The sequence below is a fragment of the Megalobrama amblycephala genome, linkage group LG7 (genome assembly GCF_018812025.1).
Source record: "Megalobrama amblycephala isolate DHTTF-2021 linkage group LG7, ASM1881202v1, whole genome shotgun sequence".
NCBI lineage: Eukaryota > Metazoa > Chordata > Actinopteri > Cypriniformes > Xenocyprididae > Megalobrama > Megalobrama amblycephala.
In genome coordinates this window covers 13762289-13781923 of record NC_063050.1, presented here as the reverse complement: position 1 = coordinate 13781923, position 19635 = coordinate 13762289, and the positions used below count along the sequence as shown (strand labels likewise).

General features: G+C 37.6%; 2 protein-coding genes across 4 annotated transcripts in view; both read left to right on the top strand.

Annotated features, from left to right (window-relative positions):
- The window catches only part of LOC125271749 (NACHT, LRR and PYD domains-containing protein 12-like), a 55294-nt gene that overhangs the window by 2009 nt on the left and 33650 nt on the right, over positions 1 to 19635 (top strand). The gene's annotated exons all lie outside the window — the stretch shown is intronic.
- Positions 782 to 11905, top strand: LOC125271769 (ribonuclease inhibitor-like). Its single transcript, XM_048196018.1, has 8 exons — positions 782 to 1546; positions 3770 to 5314; positions 5581 to 5751; positions 5976 to 6146; positions 6374 to 6544; positions 7311 to 7481; positions 9472 to 9642; positions 10921 to 11905. The coding sequence occupies exons 2-8, from the start codon at positions 5025 to 5027 to the stop codon at positions 10946 to 10948; spliced, it is 1173 nt and encodes a 390-aa protein (XP_048051975.1). The 5' UTR covers positions 782 to 1546; positions 3770 to 5024; the 3' UTR covers positions 10949 to 11905.

Below are 19635 nucleotides of genomic sequence, written 5' to 3'. Positions count from 1 at the left end.
AATGCCTTTTATAATGTTGGAAACGTGAGCTGGCATATGCAAATATTGGGGGCGTACACCCCGACTGTTACGTAACAGTCGGTGTTATGTTGAGATTCGCCTGTTCTTCTGAGGTCTTTTAAACAAATGAGATTTATATAAGAAGGAGGAAACAATGGAGTTTGAGACTCACTGTATGTCATTTCCATGTACTGAACTCTTGTTATTTAACTATGCCAAGATAAATTCAATTTTTCATTCGAGGGCACCTTTAATCAGCAGCTCCGATATGTGGATGTGCACTTGCTATAAAATCTCCAATAGCATAAGGTGGCGCTATTGAGCCATTTTGCCACACCTAATTCTGAAACCCATATCAGATGTAAATTTTGTAAATATCGGAGAAGAAACAGCATTTCAACATATTTGTGTGTGTAGGCTATTTGACTGTTTAAGCACGTATCTTAAGCCCACAGTATACTTTGCTTGTGTGTGTTCCGCCCCGTCCCGTGCACAGGAGACCGCCTAGTGAACAGCATCTCTTTTATGGCTTAATACGATTTTAATAACAGTGTTTTATATCAAGCATGTCCCGCAGTTTACTGTATACTGTACAGTATACTGCATTTTACAACACTCACTTATTTGGATGTTAAGTTTGGTTTAGGGAGGAACGAAAGTGCACCACTGTAAAGAAAAGGAAAGTGTGTGGGTCAGAATGCGGCAGCGGCACAATAATCGTTTTACCTTGATTATCTTGTTTTCATAATCATTTGAAGCTGAAATCGAAAAATCACTGAAGACACTGAACTCTCATTTCACGGTAAAACGAACAATCGTAACTCTTTTGCTTTCGTTTTCAACAACAATAATGTATATCTCTTGAAGAAAAGCCAATCAAGGAAAACATATGCCTCGAGCACTACCTAGTGGTCTTTATATAAAGTGCAAAGAAAAAAAACATACATGACACTATTTCTTAATAACTTAACAGCTTTAACTAAAAATATACACAAGCTTAACAGAAATTATTCTCATAAGAGTGTTTTCCAACATGATGGAAATATTAAAGTATTTAGTGAGTAGAGACAGGGATGTTTGCAGCAGTATTTATTCAAATAAACAAGATAATCGAACAGTCAAGGGAGCACATAAATGTAACTTAAACTGCTTTGCATTTACACAAAGACAATAAACAACAATGATCTGATTAAAGTGAGGAGTATAAGGGTGACGTTTAACTAAACAAGACACAGGTGAAGAACCAAATCAGTAACTATGGAAGCAACTAAGAACACACTAGAACCCATGGAAACCAATGAAACAGGAAGTAAACACAGGAAACAGGAATTCACATACACCAGAAAAAAAAAACTTCAAAATGAAAGTCTCAGAACAGAAATAATCAAACATAACCATAATAATAAGAGAGTGTGAATTACATTCACTTGTGTTTAACTTCAATGCACAGACTGGACCCTCCAGGATTCAGCTGTGTGTCCATGAAGAATGATCGGTCAATGGATCCTCCACCCAAGCTTAGTGGAAACACTGATCATGGGTTTAGGTAAACAATGAACTAAAGTATCTTTATCTTATTGTATCTGTTTTAAAATTATTTTAATAGAGTTGTTAAAATGTAGTGTCTTCAATGCCTGTATGCAATGCATTTTAGAATGAAGATTAATTGATTAATTGACAGCTCTGATTTAATCAGTCAGTCACGTTCAACGTTACGTCAGAACTGAACTGATGAATTGGGATCCCGCCTGAGAGTCTGTCCATTGCGACCACTCCTCTGCTCTCACTACCCTCAATGGCGAGATGGCCAAAAAGTATGTGGAGATCCCCCAGGTGGAGCGTGCAGTTGCGATGCAGTGTGAATCATAAAAGATTGTAAATATCTGAATCTTAAAGGAGTAGTTCACTTTAAAATTAAAATTTCCTGATAATTTCCTCACCCCCATGTCATGAAAGATGTCCATGTCCTTCTTTCTTCAGTTGAAAAGAAATTAAGAAAACATTCCAGGATTATTCTCCTTATAGTGGACTTCAATGGACCCCAAACGATTGAAGGTCAAAATTACAGCTTCAGTGCAACTTCATAGCGTTTTATACGAAATAAGGGTCTTATCTAGAGAAACCATCGCCCATTTTCTAAAAAAAATTAAAAATTATATACGTTTTAACCATAAATGCTCATCTTGAACTAGCTCTCTTCTTCTTCTCTATTAGAATTCCTGCACTGTAGACACTGCTAAGTGTATTACTGCCCTCCACAGGTCAAAATTTTAACTAATTGTTATATACTTGCATATTGTATATGACAATTTAGTTCAAACTTTAGTTCAAACTAGTTCAAAGCTAGTTCAAGATGAGCATTTATGGTTAAAACATATAATTTGTTTCAATTTTTTTTAGAAAATGAGCGATGGTTTCTCATCTGGTACCGTTTAAAGCCCTTTGAAGCTGCACTAAAGCTGTCATTTTGATCTTCAACCGTTTGGGTCCATTGAAGTCCACTATATTGAGAAAAATCCTGGAATGTTTTCATCAAAAACCTTAATTTCTTTTCGTCTGAAGAAAGGACATGGACATCTTGGATGACATGGGGGTGAGTAAATTATCAGGAAATTTTAATTTGAAAGTGATGTAATCCTTTAAATTGGGATGGAAAACCAGGAATCACGATACAGCTTACTGTGATTATTAAAATTTAAAAGGCTGTGATTTAGCTAATTACATATATATCAGTGCTACACGTTGTAAAGTGAAAACGCACCACTGTTACGCATTCTACAGACTCACAGTTTCAGAGCAGTTTGCAATCAATGAATATGCACAACCTCTCCTTGAAGCTAGATTTTGGCGAGTTCCATTTAATTACCTTTTTTCCTTGCTGGACTCGATGAACAGTTGGGTCACTTGAAGTCATGAACTGACTGTGAGATGTTTGACTACGTTCGCCACATCAAGTAGATGGAGCTCTTGCCGGGGGAATGGCCCACTTTCTCTGTTAATCCTGCCTCCCAGACCTTATGGTTACAGTCCGTTTGTTTTGAACCCTACGTTTTTTGGGAGTTGACCATCTTTGGTCCCTGACTTCTTTATCTCTTCATTGCATTAGCGGATGTTAATGTCAACCCCTGCTCCCTGCCTATGCCAATAATTTCAGGCAGCTTCAGAAAAGGAAGGGTGGGTGGAGGAGACCTTTGTGACAGCTCCAGGGGATACTTTGGTGGAACCCTGGCTGGATCTGCTTGAACCTCCATGGTTTGTTCAGTTGGCTCCCCCTTGGACTTTATATAGGTTCTAGTTTGAGTTGGATAATATTTTTCTCCATTTGATCTGTTGCTGTTCTGTTAGTGAAGTTGGGATGCCTCCATCTAGGAGGTAGTGTCAGGATCCCAACTTTCATGTCTGCTCTGCAGTTGGGTTCAGTTTTGGTTCTGTGCCTGACACTTTGAATTCAATGTATATATATTTCTATATCAGAGAGTCATTTCATTCCCTGGTAATCAAACTCAAGACTTTGGCATTGTTAGCGTGATGCTCTTCTGAACTATAGGAGTACATTCCACCACTGCATTTCACCATTTTCCGACTCACCTTCTGGTGTGTTTTCTCTGTTTCTCTTATATTGTGTTAAACCTTAAATGTGAATGATAAAGACATACTAATATTATGACACAATATAAAATTATGCATATTATATGCATTTTAGTTATCTAACAACTATATTGCAAATGCAGATTGCCATCTAACAATTTTTTTTATTTTAATCTTACAGCAGTGACCATCAACATGCTGAAGCCCAAAGACATTTAGATCGAATTTGAGGAAGAAGTTTCAGTGTCTGTATGAGGGAACAGCAAAACATGGAAACCCAACACTGCTGAATGAGATCTACACCGAACTCTACATCACAGAGAGTGATTGTGGAGAGATCAATAATGAGCATGAGGTGAGACAGATTGAGACTCAATCCAGCAGAGCAGCAAAAGAGGACACACCGATCAAATGCACTGACATCTTCAGACCTTTACCTGGACAAGACAAACCCATCAGAACTGTCCTGACAAAGGGAGTTGCTGGCATTGGAAAAACAGTCTCTGTACAGAATGGGCTGAAGGGAAAGAGAATCAGGACATCCAGCTCATATTTCCACTTCCTTTCAGAGAGCTAAACCTAATGAAGGATGAAAAACTCAGACTTTCAGAACTTCTTAATGTCCTTTTCCCTGAAGCAAAAGAAATGAAACCATTCAGTGGTGAATATAAAGTTGTCTTTGTTTTTGATGATCTGGATGAGTGTCGCCTGTCTCTGGACTTCAGTGTGAAATTGTGTAATATTTCTGAATCAACCTCAGTGGACGTGCTGCTGACGAACCTTGTTGCAGGGAATCTGCTCCCCTCTGCTCTCATCTGGATCACCTCCAGACCCGCAGCAGCTGATCTCATCCCGTCTGAGTGTGTCCATCGAGTGACAGAGGTACGAGGCTTCAATGAGCCACAGAAGGAGGAATACTTCAGGAAGAGAATCGGGGATCAGAGTCTGGCCGATAAAATCATCACACACCTAAAGTCTTCAAGGAGCCTCTTCATCATGTGTCATATCCCAGTGTTCTGCTGGATCTCAGCCACTGTTCTAGAGAAGATGTTGAGTAAAGCTGAGAATGGAGAGATCCCCAAGACTCTCACTCAAATGTACACACACTTCCTGATCATTCAGTCCAACATCAAACTTGAGAAGGACTATGAGAAGAAAGTGAAAGATGAAGACATGATCCTCAAACTGGGGAAACTGGCATTCCAGCAGCTTGTGAAAAGAAACCTGATCTTCTATGAGGAAGACCTGAACGAGTGTGGCATTGATGAGACAGAAGCATCAGTGTACTCAGGATTGTGCACTCAGATCTTCAGACAGGAGTTGGGCTTGTATCAGGGGAAAGTCTTCTGCTTTGTTCATCTGAGCATTCAGGAGCATCTGGCAGCTCTTCATACAATGAAGAGAAAACAATTGAATATATTAAAACCAGAATAAGAATGAATCCCTCACCAGAGAAATCGATCAGTCTGTTCCACTCTTTAAATGAACTGGGTGATCATTCTCTAGTAAATGAAATCCAGGAATATCTCAGATCTGGAGGTCTTTCAAGCACCAGATTGTCCTCGTCACAGTGGTCAGCAGTTGTCTTTGTTTTATTAACTTCCGAGTGTTTGGATGAGTTTCATTTGTGTAAATACATAAGCAGAAGAAAAAGCCAAAACCAAATGTCCGCAGATGAAGTACTTCAGAAGCTCCTGCCTGTAGTTGAAGTCTCCAGATCAGCTCAGTAAGTCTGAGGACAATCAACAGAGGACTGATCTTTGTCTTGAACTTAGTCTTAATTTGAACATTTAGAATAATACTATTTTAAGAGATTATCCATATATTTTTTTCTGATCGTAATTTACAATTAACACACAATAAAGCAAAAGTAAACAAAATGTAATAAAAACATTAAACCCACACTGATTTAGTATTTAATATCTCAGTCTCTCTGTGGTTGTTTAGTTCCTGCTAAACTATGAGATTAAAGTGTCTGTCATTGTTCTGCAGGTTGAGTGATTGTAATATCACAGATGAAGGTTGTGCTGCTCTGACTTCAGCTCTGAGATCAAAATCACACCTCAGAGAACTGGATCTAACTGTGAACAAAATAGGAGGTCGAGGTCTGAGGCTGCTCTCTGATGGACTGAAGGATCCTCATTGTAAACTGGAGAAACTGAGGTAAGATCATACATTAATCTTAAGTGGAAAAAGAATCAAATTAATTTTTGTTTATACATTTTTGGATTTTAGTGATTTACAATTACACACAATAAAGCAAAAGTTAACAAAAAGTAATACAAAAATTAAACCCACACTGATTTTGTATTTAATATTTCAGTCTCTCTGTGGTTTTGTACTTTTTGCTGAACTGAGAGATTGAAGTGAGTGTCATTGTTCTGCAGGTTGAGATGTTGTGGTGTCGCAGATGTAGGTTGTGCTGCTTTGGCTTCAGCTCTGAGATCAAACTCACACCTCAGAGAACTGGATCTGACTGATAATAAAATAGGAAATGAATGTCTGACGCTGCTCTCTGCTGGACTGAAGGATCCTCACTGTAATCTGGAGATACTGAGGTAAAATCATACATTAATTTTAACTGGAAAAAAAACGAATTGTTTTAAGGGATTATTGTTCTTATGTTTTTGGATCATAGTGAGTTACAATAACATAAAAATAAAGCTAAAGTAAATAAAAAGTAACAAAAGACATTAAACTCACGTAGATTTAGTATTTAATATCTCAGTCTCTCTGTGGTTGTGTAGTTCTTACTGAACTGAGAGATTGTGTCGTTGTCCTGCAGGTTGTATAGTTGTGATATCACAGATGAAGGTTGTGCTGCTCTGGCTTCAGCTCTGAGATCAAACTCACACCTCAGAGAACTGGATCTGACTTTGAATAGCATAGGAAATGGAGGTCTGATGCTGCTTTCTGATGGACTGAAGGATCCTAACTGTAAATTGGAGAAACTGATGTAAGATCATACAATAATCTTTATTGAAACACTAATGAAATTATTTTAAGGGATTAATCTCCTTATGTTGTTCAAATGATTTACATTAACACACAATAAAGCAAAAGTAAACAAATATTAAATAAATAAAAAAAAACATTAAACCCACACAGATTTAGTACTAAATATCATAAGCTGGAACTAGGGGTGGGATGGTACTCTGTGTGTTTCGACTGCTGGGACCAGGGTCTAAATTAAGTTCCGGGAACATATTTCCCCCTCAAAAAAGTTCCTGCTTGTGAGGTCATATTTTTTCAAAGTTCAGGAACTTTTGGGGGTGGGACTTGGGCACTGAACATGCTGATTGGTTGAGTTCACATAGCATTTTGATTGGTTGACTCCACACAGAATTTTATTTCAACATTTTTAAAAGTCTGTTGCGGTACGTGCAGTAAGAGTTTTTTGCTATTTGAATCAGCAATGGAGTTTTATAAATATGACAGATGGATCGCCGATGAGGTTCAGGCTTTATTATCCTTATATATGGAGGACAAAATCCAGTGGGAACTGGAAATTCGTGCACAGTCCGACATCACCGGACTAATTTGCCTACACTTCACAGTACTCCACACCACAATGAAAACGCAGACATCAACAGGTCTGGGGGAAAATAAAGTTCCTGGGACAAATTGTTCTGGGTAATTTCGGTGGAAACCCGACCATACTTTCTGTGCTTGTGTAGTTCCTGCTGATCTAAAACATGAAAGTATGTGTCATTGTTCTACAGGTTGAGAGATTGTGAGATCACAGATGAAGGTTGTGTTGCTCTAACTTCAGCTCTGAGATCAAACTCACACCTCAGAAAACTGGATCTGTCTCAGAATAAAATAGGAGATAAAGGTCTGACGCTGCTCTCTGATGGACTGAAGGATCCGCACTGTAAACTGGAGAAACTCACGTAAGATCATACATTAATCTTAAGTGAAACGAGAATAATCATGTTTTAAGGGATTATTCTCCTTACGTTGTTCAAATCATAGTGATTTACGAATAAAGCAAAAGTGAACAGAAAGTAAAAAAACAAACAAAAAATCACTGATTTAATACTTAACACTCTGAGGTCTGAAGGTATCGCCGGCGATACCACCGTGGTTTTTTTCTTATCAGTGTGAAAGAGACTCAAAATACTCCGTCAATGTTGCACATACAATTAAGAGTTATACACCATTTTAATCTGTGGAATATCTTCTTTCATTTGTGTACACTCAGAGTAAAAACAAAATGTTGTGCTTTTTGTAAAATAAAGAAAACAAACATGATGCGTGATCTCTCGTCTCCCTCTGAATGAACTCCAATCTGATAGTTCTTAGAAGATGAACTGTAACTTAGTGAATACTAATGACAAAAAAATTATACTTATGTCTAAAAAAACGTTAAGATGTCAGGTTTTAAAACATATAAGTCAAATCGAAAACAAACCTTCTGTGTTTATGTAATCTGTATGAAAAGAGAGCCATGTCAGAAGTCCGTGATTCAGCTCATTATCCGCTAATGCGGCCACGCCCACGGAGGGAGCGCTATTCAGACGCAAATTCAGTCAATACATGCATTCATCTTCTCAATCGTGTATTTATTGTCTTCAAAAGTGTTTTGAATAGCCATATTTAGCGATCTCTTGCCTCTGTTAGTTCCTTGATTGTCACATGATTTGCCTCTTCTTTTACTGAGGCATTTGTGGACAAAAGGGGCAGAGCGCCCTCCGGCTCAAGTATGAATTAGAAACACAGCATCCAGCGCTCATAATGATGACAATAAATATAGAATAATAAATATTACTCCTCTGTATAGAAAATTGATATAAACATATGAGAATCCATCAATATTTCTCCAAATGTGTATGCTTTTAATCATATTAAGAAATTATGGTCAATATAAGATTTTAAGAGTCAAAATGTGAAGCTTGAGTCTTGGATCTTTTTAATGATGTATAGTTTGTCAACTGCACATCAACATTTAGGCTATATAATATAACAAATATAGTAGCCTATATGAAATGCCCTAGAGGTAGGAATGTTCAGACGCTTTGCATCACAGAAATACATTATATTTTAAAGTATATTAAAATAGAAAACCATTATTTGGTTAGAGACTTGAGACTTCTTTTAAAAACATTATAATGGCAATGTGTTCAATCTTTTGACTGGTAGTGTAATTTAACATAGGCCTATACAAAATTTTCTTCATATCATGTGCAATAATACGTGCATGCATGAGATCACAAAAATCATGTTTTTTTTTTGTCCTGAGTGGACTTTAATCCTGTTATCAGCATGATCACAGAGGGTTTTTTCACAGCCTACCTGACTGAAAGGCCTCATTAATATGCAAGTCATTTCAGGTCATTATTATTCAATTCTTTTGTCTTCTCAGGTGAGAATCACCCATTATACATGAGGATTCACGCCTCCATGTATACTGTGTTTCTTGACCAAAAGTGTCTTAGAAAATTTAAATCTCTCTATTGTTTTATATGAAGGAGTAGGAAGGATAATTTTTCTTCATTCTGAAGCAAAAACTCTAGTCTACAACCTCCAATACCCAAAATCCTTGTGAACACAGTTTTAATATATATATTTTTTGGCCTTATTTCAGTGACTTAAGTTTTTTGTTTTTTCAATAACCACGCATAAACGTTATTCCTTCAAAAACACAAACATGTACATACATGTTCCTCACATATTATTGTAGCCTAGTTTGTGCTGAATACAGTGTAATGACACATTTACCATTAATATGTTTATGAACAACTGAAAAAAGCACAAATGTCAGGGCATGTCAAAACTTCTCCAGGGCCCCAAAAATCCTCAGACCCCTGAGGGTTAATATCATAGTCCCTCTGTGTTTGTGTAGTTCCTGCTGAACTGAGAGATTATGTCGTTGTTTTGCAGGTTGCGGAGTTGTGATATCACAGCTGAATGTTGTGCTGCTCTTACTTCAGCTCTGAGATCAAACTCACACCTCAGAGAACTGAATCTGACATGGAATAAAATAGGAGGTGGAGGTCTGACGCTGCTCTCTGATGGACTGAAGGATCCTCAATGTAAACTGGATAAACTGATGTAAGATCAAACATTAATCTTATCTGAAACAAGAATAATGTTATTTTAACCCTTCAGTTCCTACCCTATCATATTTGATCTAAATTATCAACATAATCACAAATTTGTTGTGCACAATCTACTTGCCTTCTGTTGTCTGGTTGATAGTTTATAGATTTTTTAGCAAGTTAAGTGCCTTTTAGTATAAATGTAAAAACGTCCCACTTCAGCTTGTCTTTTCACGTGTCTTTTTGCTGTGAAATCTTTATTCATTTTTATTAAAGTCCTCCTGTAGTCAATAATTTTATCCCTTAAAACTCATCTTTTATAACCAAAAATTTATCAGAACCTTAAAATACCTTGAATGTAACTACACCCTGGCTTTATTTAGTATACATGAAACCATGAATATGCAAATTAGCAAATTACTGAAGTAAACACCAGACATGTTCACAAGTCCATAAAGGCCAAGGCCAAGTCAAGTCTCTAGTCTTTGGGTCCAAGTCAAGTTTCAAGTTTTTTTGTTCTATTTTTAGCAATTCTTCTTTAAGCTAGTTATTAATAGCGTTTTGAAATATTAAAACTGATTTATACTTTTAAACTGTCTAATTAAGCACTAAAAGTATTACCTACATTATTCATCTTAATTGTTATTCACAATAACAAACGTACGTTTTTATACCTGGCTTCTCTTGACTCCCCTGCTTCAAAGCATAGTTAATGATATGCTAAAGCCCGTCCACACATTGACGTGATTGATTACAAGGTAGTTTGGGATGTAAGAAACACCGGCGTTTGTCTTAAAGCATATTAAAAATACCACATGGACATACAAACAACATTAAAAACTTGATTTTCATGACAGGGAGTCTTTAAGTAAATAACATTAATGTTCTTAGTAATATTTCAAGATGATCATTTTCTGAACTGAAGCAACTTGGGTTTAATTGGGATTATCTACGCATTTTTTATTTATTTTTTTTTTTTTTTGAAAAATCTTGTTCAAATGTATCAAATATGATCCATTAGGCTTTTAAAGAAAGTTTATTTGTTCATCTCTTAATCATAATTGTATTGCATTGCATTATGTTTTTAAATTACAGAGCATTGATCATAAAAGTAAGCATTTAGATATCATATATCATATTACTAAGACATGTTATTGGGAGATATAGAGTAAGGACTGATGTTTATATGCATTTTATATCAGTGGTTCTCAACTCCAGTCCTGGAGACCCACCGCTCTGCACATTTTGTAAAATGAACTGAGAGATTAAAGAGTGTGTCTTTGTTCTGCAGGTTGAGACGTTGTGTTTTGCTGCTCTGACTTCAGCTCTGAGATCAAACTCCTCACAACTTAGAGAACTGGATCTGACTGGGAATAAACTGCAAGACTCAGGAGTGAATCTGCTCTCTTCTGGACTGAAGGATCCTGACTGTAAACTGGAGAAACTGATGTAAGACATCATACAATAATCTTAATTGAAACAATCAAATTATTTTAAATGATTATTCTCCTTATGTTGTTCAAATCATAGTGATTTACATTAACTTGAGGTTATACTGCAACCTTGGTTCTCTGAGTGAGAGACTATCTCTCCACCAGAATACATATGTATGGAACTATGACTCCACTCATGGCATGTGATGTGGATTCTCTGTAAGACACTAATTAAACTCATCATGCACTATAAAAGGGATGATGAAAGCGCATTACTTCTTGTAAATAAATGTGTCTCTGAGTGACGGTGAGGTGGAGAGGTAGTCTCTCACCCAGAGAATCAAAGTTAAAAATGTAACCCTACGTTCTCTATCGTATCGAGACTATCTCTCCACCAGAATACATATGTATGGGAACAGGCACGTGCACAGGTAGGGCTCAACCTGTGCAGTGCACATGCCCTTTTTGTCCTTACACTCCGAAGTGCCCTTTTTTTGGAGGTGTTTTATTTTATTTATTTATTTTCTTCAATAAATCAATGATATCGGTCACCCTTCATGTCTGTCTGTCTGATTTGTAAATATATTTAGCCTAATAAAGGTATTAAAAAGAGCTTGTGACAAAATGGTTTTGGTTCCGCTCAAACTGTCAGTCAAACCTCTTAACTCCGCCCCCTGAGTGCAGCGAACTGAAGTTCCACAGCGGAGCAGCTGAATGTCTTGCAATGGTAAATAAATATCTTGTTTTTTGAATAAGTACAACGTTGTCTTTACGAAAGAAACACTAGTATGTCTATAAAGTTTCATATTTTATGCATTTGCCATCTAAGTTAGTCATAGCCAATACCAATATCCAAATAGTAGTACTACATCTTTTATGAATTGAGATTTTGGCCAAACGTATTTTACAACCGGAAAAACTGAGCGCTCATAAGTTAACCTATGATGACGTAGCCTAATGTGATACCATCGTTTTAATGACGGACAAATTGCATATGCACATGTACGTAACTGCATTTGAGTTTGACACAAAGCAACTGAGTGATCCTCGTCAGCTAGGTACGATAGCCTATATTTCTAAGAAATTTCTTCTTTGATTTGTGATGGCTATCTGCTGATACACTCAATTCACTGTAATTTAACGTAGGCTAATCATATCATAACTTATATGGTCACACAGTATGGTTAATGTTTACGATGTTAATATGCATGTATTTGCTCGCTAGATCATTTTTTTTTTATCTAGTATTGTATACTCCCCGCTCGTCTTCACATGTAGGCTATAAACATAGTAAAACATGGTTTTACTACAGTAATGTTGTAGTAACTAAAAAACATTACAGAATCATCAGGTCACTGTGCTTCTTTATATTTTAACATGCAGAATGTAATGTGTGTGTATTAATGTTTGTTGAGAGGGACATGCCAGTGGATCACAGTGAAGTCATAAACATCTTCAAGCACATGTCTCACAGAAGATTGCTGTTGTAATTAGTTTTAAAGAAGCCCTGAAACCCTGTATATCTATATATTATCTATATAACTGTCATTAATAGTGAATAAATATAAAGCTTTTTGAAAGTATTGTTTTGTGTTATTTATTTGGAGGGGGGGGTGCCCTTTTTCAGTTTCAGCACATGCCCCTCAAAAGGTCTGTGCACGGCCCTGTATGGGAAGCCTTAACACATCAAGAAGAGAAGGTGCATCAATTAAATAAATTAGATTGCACACCAACACATTTCTGAGCAAAAAATATTTACAAGCCAGCGGGCAAGCTTATAAATTAGTAAAATAAAACTATATACATATTCATCATTTAAATGAACCATGTGCCAGATGCTACCAGGGTAACCATTTTCTCCAGTTGTACAGACAACTGGAAGGTACACCATAGAAATGGTCTAAGCCTCATTCCCTAGCTATTCCCAGCACAGACTTGGAAAAGGATGTGCCAGCTGACACATTTACCCTGTAGTTCAGTGTAAAGGAAAATTGAACAGCCCATTAAGCTGCTGCACAGATCTCACCCAAGGATGCCCTACAGGGCCTATGAGGTGGAGACACTGCATGAGTGTGTGTGAAGGTGGGAAGGAGTAGGTAATCCTACACCTTCATAAGCCTGCTGTATGGAATCAACTATCCAATTAAAACGCCTGGCCTTTGACAGAGGTTGGCCAAGCTTCCTCATCTTAAAACAGACAAACAATTCATCTGTGCTTATGATTTTATTTGTGTGCCTAATGTAGGTCCACAACGCTCTCACAGGGCATAGCAAGGATGATTTGGTGACTTCCCTAAATCCAAATATTCTTGCAGAAAGCTTTGAATACAGAAGATCTTGCCTGTGTGGGAGCTCCAGGTGGAAGACCGACCAGGAAAGGTTGTATGTCTGAGAACCAGGGCATGTGGGGCCACTATGGAGCTATAAGAATTACTTTCACTGATTCTGTGTCCTCTGGAGGAGGAAGTAGCCCGAAGGGGGGAAATGCATACAGGAGACCCTGAGGCCATTGATAGGGCGTCATATCCCAGGAGTGCCTGCCTCTTCTCAAAAAAGGGCAATGAGTTGACTCCTAAGAGGTGAAAAGATCATCATCTGCCATTCCAAAATGATCCCAAATGATCTTCACCACATCTGGGTGAAGACGCCACTCTCCTGGCCTAGGACCCCATGACAGCATATCGGCTGCTTCATTCTGCAATCCTGGAAGATATGCCACATTGCAGAGTAGGAATGTCAAGGGCTAAGTGAATGGCCTTCAGCTCCAGCACATTGATGTGCTGGGATGCCCAGGAAGGTTTCCAAAGCCCATGCACCATTGAGTACTGCTCCCCAACCTGTCAAGCGGCATCTGTTAAGATCCGTTGCCTCCGCAGAACAGGTCCCAGCCAAGAACCTTTCATGGCATTGTTTGGTTCACATCAAATAGAGATGGAGCTGTGGACACTTTAGAGACTGAAGGAATATTTAAAGCATAAGCTGCCCTCTCAATCAGAGCCCTCAAATGATTAAAGTCCTGTGACTGAGGGGTGTGGTTCTGAGGGGTCAGAATCATCTTCTGAATCTTCAAGCTGATCAACACTTTGTTCAGACATGGTCTCTGAAAAGAGAGAATAGTTTAGAGAAGCATTAACCTCTAGCACATCATGGCCATCTTGTGGCAGCATAGGTGCCTGGTATTGAACACAGGCATGCCCAGTTACTTTAGACATGTTCTAAACAAAGAGCAAATTTGTTTGTTGTTACTTTACTCAATGCTGCCACTGCTGCGCAGAGAGACATTGCTGTACTGCATGCTATAGTGGAAGGGGCAGCAGTCATGCTACACCCAAACATACACAACACAGTGTATCTTTTGCTGTTTCTCAGGATGTGTGCTTAACCGTGTTAGCACTGAACAATACAGTATTGTGCTTCCAGTGCTCTTTAACACTGTTGCACTCTATTGATAGCTTCAAACTTACCTGAAGTCGCCAACGTTAGCAATCTAGATTACTCGATGCAATATGGTACTACAGCTCATTACCGAGTTAACACCTTGTTAATGGCGTTATGCGGTATAGCTGCGAGATGGATACAATTTGTGAAGATCTCTGTGCTAGCAAATGTTCTCCGGGAGAGGTGCAATGAGCAAGCTCTCCTTACCCCAACTGGAGCGGAAATTTCACACTGACATCTGCAAGAACAAATACAGTTCCATATATATGTTATAGAAAACACACAATTAATCAAAAAGTAATAAAAACAATAAACTCACAAAGATTTAGTATTTAATATCACAGTCTCTCTGTGGTTGTGTAGTTCCTGCTGAAGAGGGTAAAGAGTGTGTCGTTGTTCTGCAGGTTGAGTGATTGTAATATCACAAGAGAAGGTTGTGCTGCTCTGACTTAAGCTCTGAGATCAAACTCACACCTCAGAGAACTGAATCTGTCTGGGAATAAACTACGACAATCAAGTGTGAAGAGTCTCTGCTTTAAAAGATGATCCACATTATAAACTGGAGACACTATTGTAAGTATTATTTCATTTAATATAATTTAATAATGTCATTTGAACTCATCAGTCATCTGAACAGATGTGTCAGCAGTACTATATATGTTACTCTCTGTGTTTTATTTTACTGACAGTTATTAAATGATGGTGAATCTGGAGACATCAATAGAGACATCATCATCAACACTGAAGTCACAATGACCTTTACTGGAATTTACTGTATATAAATGTACATTATTTTTGGCATAAGATAAGATCTAATAAAGTCTTCATTGCATTCATGTATTAGTGAATTGTTTTTCTCTTATCAGCCATTTCAGGGAAGTGAACAGCTCAACACAATCACTACATCAACAGTACCGTGAACTTCAGCTGAGGTTAATTTGTGTTTTAAGGACCTTGATGTTTTATAGGGTTTAATGATGAGGCTTTTAATGTCTTAATCAAATGTCTTCCTGAGATTTGATTGAAGCTCATCTGAAGAGGATATTTGCCATTGTTACATTATTTTTCTGTCTTTGTGTTTGTGTGTGTGAAAGGCAAATGGTTATGATTAAGGTGCAAATTTGTCATCACATGATCATATCACCATGAGTTGGCTTATATCTCTTCAGAAACAGCTATTGCTACACCATGAGTTTTTACATTGAATCAGTTATTCCTTTCAGCACATGACATTTTCTTATGCAAATTAGGCTAATTAGATCATATATTATAATTCAGCGATGTTTGCTCGCCATAACAGAATGGATTCACAGAACTGTAGATTTTTGTGTATGTTTACAACTGAATAGTAATTAATCAAATGGCAGGAAAGAGCTGCATACTATAAGCTACACAATCTCAACAAACAGTTAAACTAATAAGATTATAGCCACAAAATAACCGGAGCAATAATAACATTAGATATCTAAGAAAGTTAAAGAGCACCTATTATGTAAAATTAACTTTTACTTGGTGTTTGGACATAAATGTGTGTTGACTATGTATGAGCACAGCCATCCTATAATGATAAAAATATCTCTAATTAGACATGCTGTTTTGATTATTGCCATGCATCACACTGCTTATGGACGCTGACAATTATGCTGCGTTCACGCCATCTTGTATTTACCGGAATCTTGAGATGACAACATGTGACGTTATATTCAGGCCTGTTCACGTCCTTGGCCTGTCAATTATGCATTTCCATGGCACCACTATCAACGCCTAAATGAATCTACAGTGGTCAGGTGGTACAGCAGCCACATGGTACATCTGGGAGCTTTCAGAAAACTCCCAGTTTACAAGCTGTAATTACGAGCTCTACGAGGACATGAACGCTTTTTACAAGCTGGAATCTCGTAACTACAGGAATTACAAGGCCGTGTGAACGCACTTTAAATCTGGCATTGGTCGGCCACACCCTGCTGATAATCTCACATCCACGCTCAATCCTGCTGCGAGCCTGCACTGAACCAAAGAATATACACTAACAAGAAGCGACACTCAATAGAACGTGCCATTGCAACACCGGCGCCCAGCAGCAGCCCTGCGTTTCCACCATTTTGGGGTGGAAGCGAGTCTGCAGTTCACTAGTTTCTATGGCAATATCAGCTGCTTTGTTAAAAAAAAAAAGTACATTAAAGATGATCCAACTTAAATGATGACAACACAGAATAAAATACTATCACTAGTGATCATCAAATCCTTTCAACAGTTTATTTTACACACTTTGTGTTTAAGTCTTCCACTTTTTTCACAAAACCTTTGCTCTTTAGAAACCCAGTCAGTTTGGGTTAAAAGTCTTTAAAAGATCTAGTATTAGCATTAGGCATATAAACACTGAATTAATACCAACATATAAAATTAAATTAAGGACATGCATCAGAAAAATTGGGAATGTTGGACAATAAATACATGAATATAACAGCTTGATTTTGCAGTGTTGTCTAATGTCCGTTAAAGCAAAAGGAAAAAAATTATGTGATAACGGACACAGCAATGCATCATGTATTATAAGATCATTATGTTTGTAGCGTGATCCATTAAAACGTACAATAGCCTATTTCAATTCAGACCTAGATACTATTATTACTATTACTCCACTAGGTCTGAAATATATTGTTCACTGCAAACATGATGATCTTAAATGTATTAATTATTAATTTACTATTAATAAATGTGTAAAGTTGCATAAAATGGAAATACTCAATAAAGTAGGCTAACTATGTTACCTCAGATGGTTGAATGGTTGGATTCCACAACTGGTAAATTAAAACATATATAAGACAATACAACATTTACTGTAGGAGGCATACAATTTACTGGTGACTTAATTTTAAAAACTGTTCTATTGCGCTTCTGATTTGGCAGTGAAATTCGCCAATTTTGGGTGCGTAAGATGTGAAGGATTCAATGGTCCAGTTAGTATTTTCACCCCATAATGGCGGCCGCGCTACCGGAGCTCCATCTAGTGGCTGTTACCCAAAAAGTATCAGAGTGTCGCCTCTTAGGTTCTATACTTTTTGACTGAACACACAGACACAGCAGTACGCATGAAGAGGCTCTCTAAATATAGAGCTGAGCTGAATGAGTTAAAGGGTATCAGAGAGGGTCTGTGCAGAAACTAATGATGAATATAGTGAACTGTGGACTGTCTGACCAGCATGCTGGTGATAGCCAAGTCCGTGCTGCTGAAGGGCAAAAGACCCAGAGTAACATTGATCAATTACTGTTACCCCAGATCTCCCCTGAAGCCGATATGGTGTGTATGATATTGATTTTTGATTAGGATAATCTGTTAATATAATATTTATCAGAGCTTGTCAGATATAACAATTATATTGTATATTATAAGACAACATTGGACAGATCATATATGTGTGTGTGTGTGTGTGTGTGTGTATATATATATTCACACACACTAATCCTAGTCTGTCTTATATATAATTTATGATATTACTTTTATATACAGTGCTCAGCGTAAATGAGTACACCCCCTATGAAAAGTAACATTTTAAACAATGTCTCAATAAACACAAAAACAATTTCCAAAATGTTGACAAGACATTTACTTAATATTATTAATAATACAAATAATATTACTTAGATTACACATTTTCAGTTTTATTCAAATTAGGGTGATGCATAAATAAGTACACCCCACAACAAAAACTTTGTATGGCCTCCATGATTTTTAATGATAGCACCAAGACTTCTAGGCATGGAATGAACAAGTTGGCAACATTTTGCAACATCTATCTTTTTCCATTCTTCAAGAATGACCTCTTTTAGAGACTGGATGCTGGATGGAGAGTGATGCTCAACTTGTCTCTTCAGAATTCCCCATACATGTTCGATTGGGTTCAGATCAGAAGCCACTGAATAAGATCTAATAAAGTTTCACCCTGTTCTTCTTCAGAAATCCAACAGTGGCCTTAGATGTGTGTTCAGGATCATTGTCATGTTGGAAAAGTGCACGATGACCAAGGGTACAGAGTGATGGTAGCATCTTCTCTTTCAGTATAGAGCAGTACATCTGTGAATTCATGATGCCATCAATGAAATGCAGCTCCCCGACACCAGCAGCACTCATGCAGCCCCACATAAGGACACTGCCACCACCATGTTTCACTGTAGGTACCATGCATTTTTCTTTGTATTCCTCACCTTTGCGACGCCATACAATTTTGAAGCCATCAGTTCCAAAAACATTTATTTTGGTCTCATCACTCCAGAGTATAGAGTCCCAGTAGTCTTCATCTTTGTCAGCATGGGCCCTGGCAAAAACCCTAGGTGGGCTTTTTTGCACCTGAGCTTTAGGAGAGGCTTCTTTCGTGGACAGCACCCATGCATGCCATTCCTCTGCAGTGTACGCTGTATTGCGTCACGGGAAATAGTCACCCCAGTTTGGCTTTCTACTTCTTTAGATAACTGCAGTGAACCTGCATGCCAATTTTCTTCAACCCTTCTCATCAGAAGACGCTCCTGTCGAGGAGTTAACTTCCATGGACGACCTGGACGTCTCTGTGAGATGGTTGCAGTTCCATCTTTTTTCAATTTTTGTGCCACTTTTGCTACAGTATTCTGACTGATAAGTAAAGCTTTGCTGATCACCTTTCTGGTGTAAAGAAATTATTTTCTTTCTCAGGTCTTGTGACATTTCTCTTCCATGTGGTGCCATTGCTGACAGCATGAAATGGGAAGGGATTTTAAGAACTTTTTATAGTCAACTGTCTGCTGGACACCTGTGTAATGAATAATTAGACTCCCCTGTGGTTGAATTAGACATTTGTAGTCTAAAATTTAGCTTTGCTCCAAAGACTTTCAGTGGGGTGTACTCATTTTTGCATCACCCTAATTTGAGTTAAACTGAAAACTTTGTTCTCTAAGTTTTATTATTAACCTTCATGTTATAAGTTAAACAAATATTATACATTTACATTTAGTCATTTAGCAGACTCTTTGATCCAAAGCGACTTACAAATGAGAACAGTAGAATCAATCAAATCAACATGAGAACAACAGTATGTAAGTGCTGTGTGAAGTCACAGTTATGACAGTAAAGTGCTCATAGCAAGGATTTTTATTTATTTTTT

Excerpts from the sequence above, each read along its gene's own strand:
- LOC125271769 (XM_048196018.1), top strand. The coding sequence starts at position 5,025 with ATGAATCCCTCACCAGAGAAATCGATCAGTCTGTTCCACTCTTTAAAT. Across the intron at positions 6,147-6,373 it reads TGTAATCTGGAGATACTGAG|GTTGTATAGTTGTGATATCA; the intron begins GTAAAATCATAC and ends GTTGTCCTGCAG. Across the intron at positions 7,482-9,471 it reads TGTAAACTGGAGAAACTCAC|GTTGCGGAGTTGTGATATCA; the intron begins GTAAGATCATAC and ends GTTGTTTTGCAG.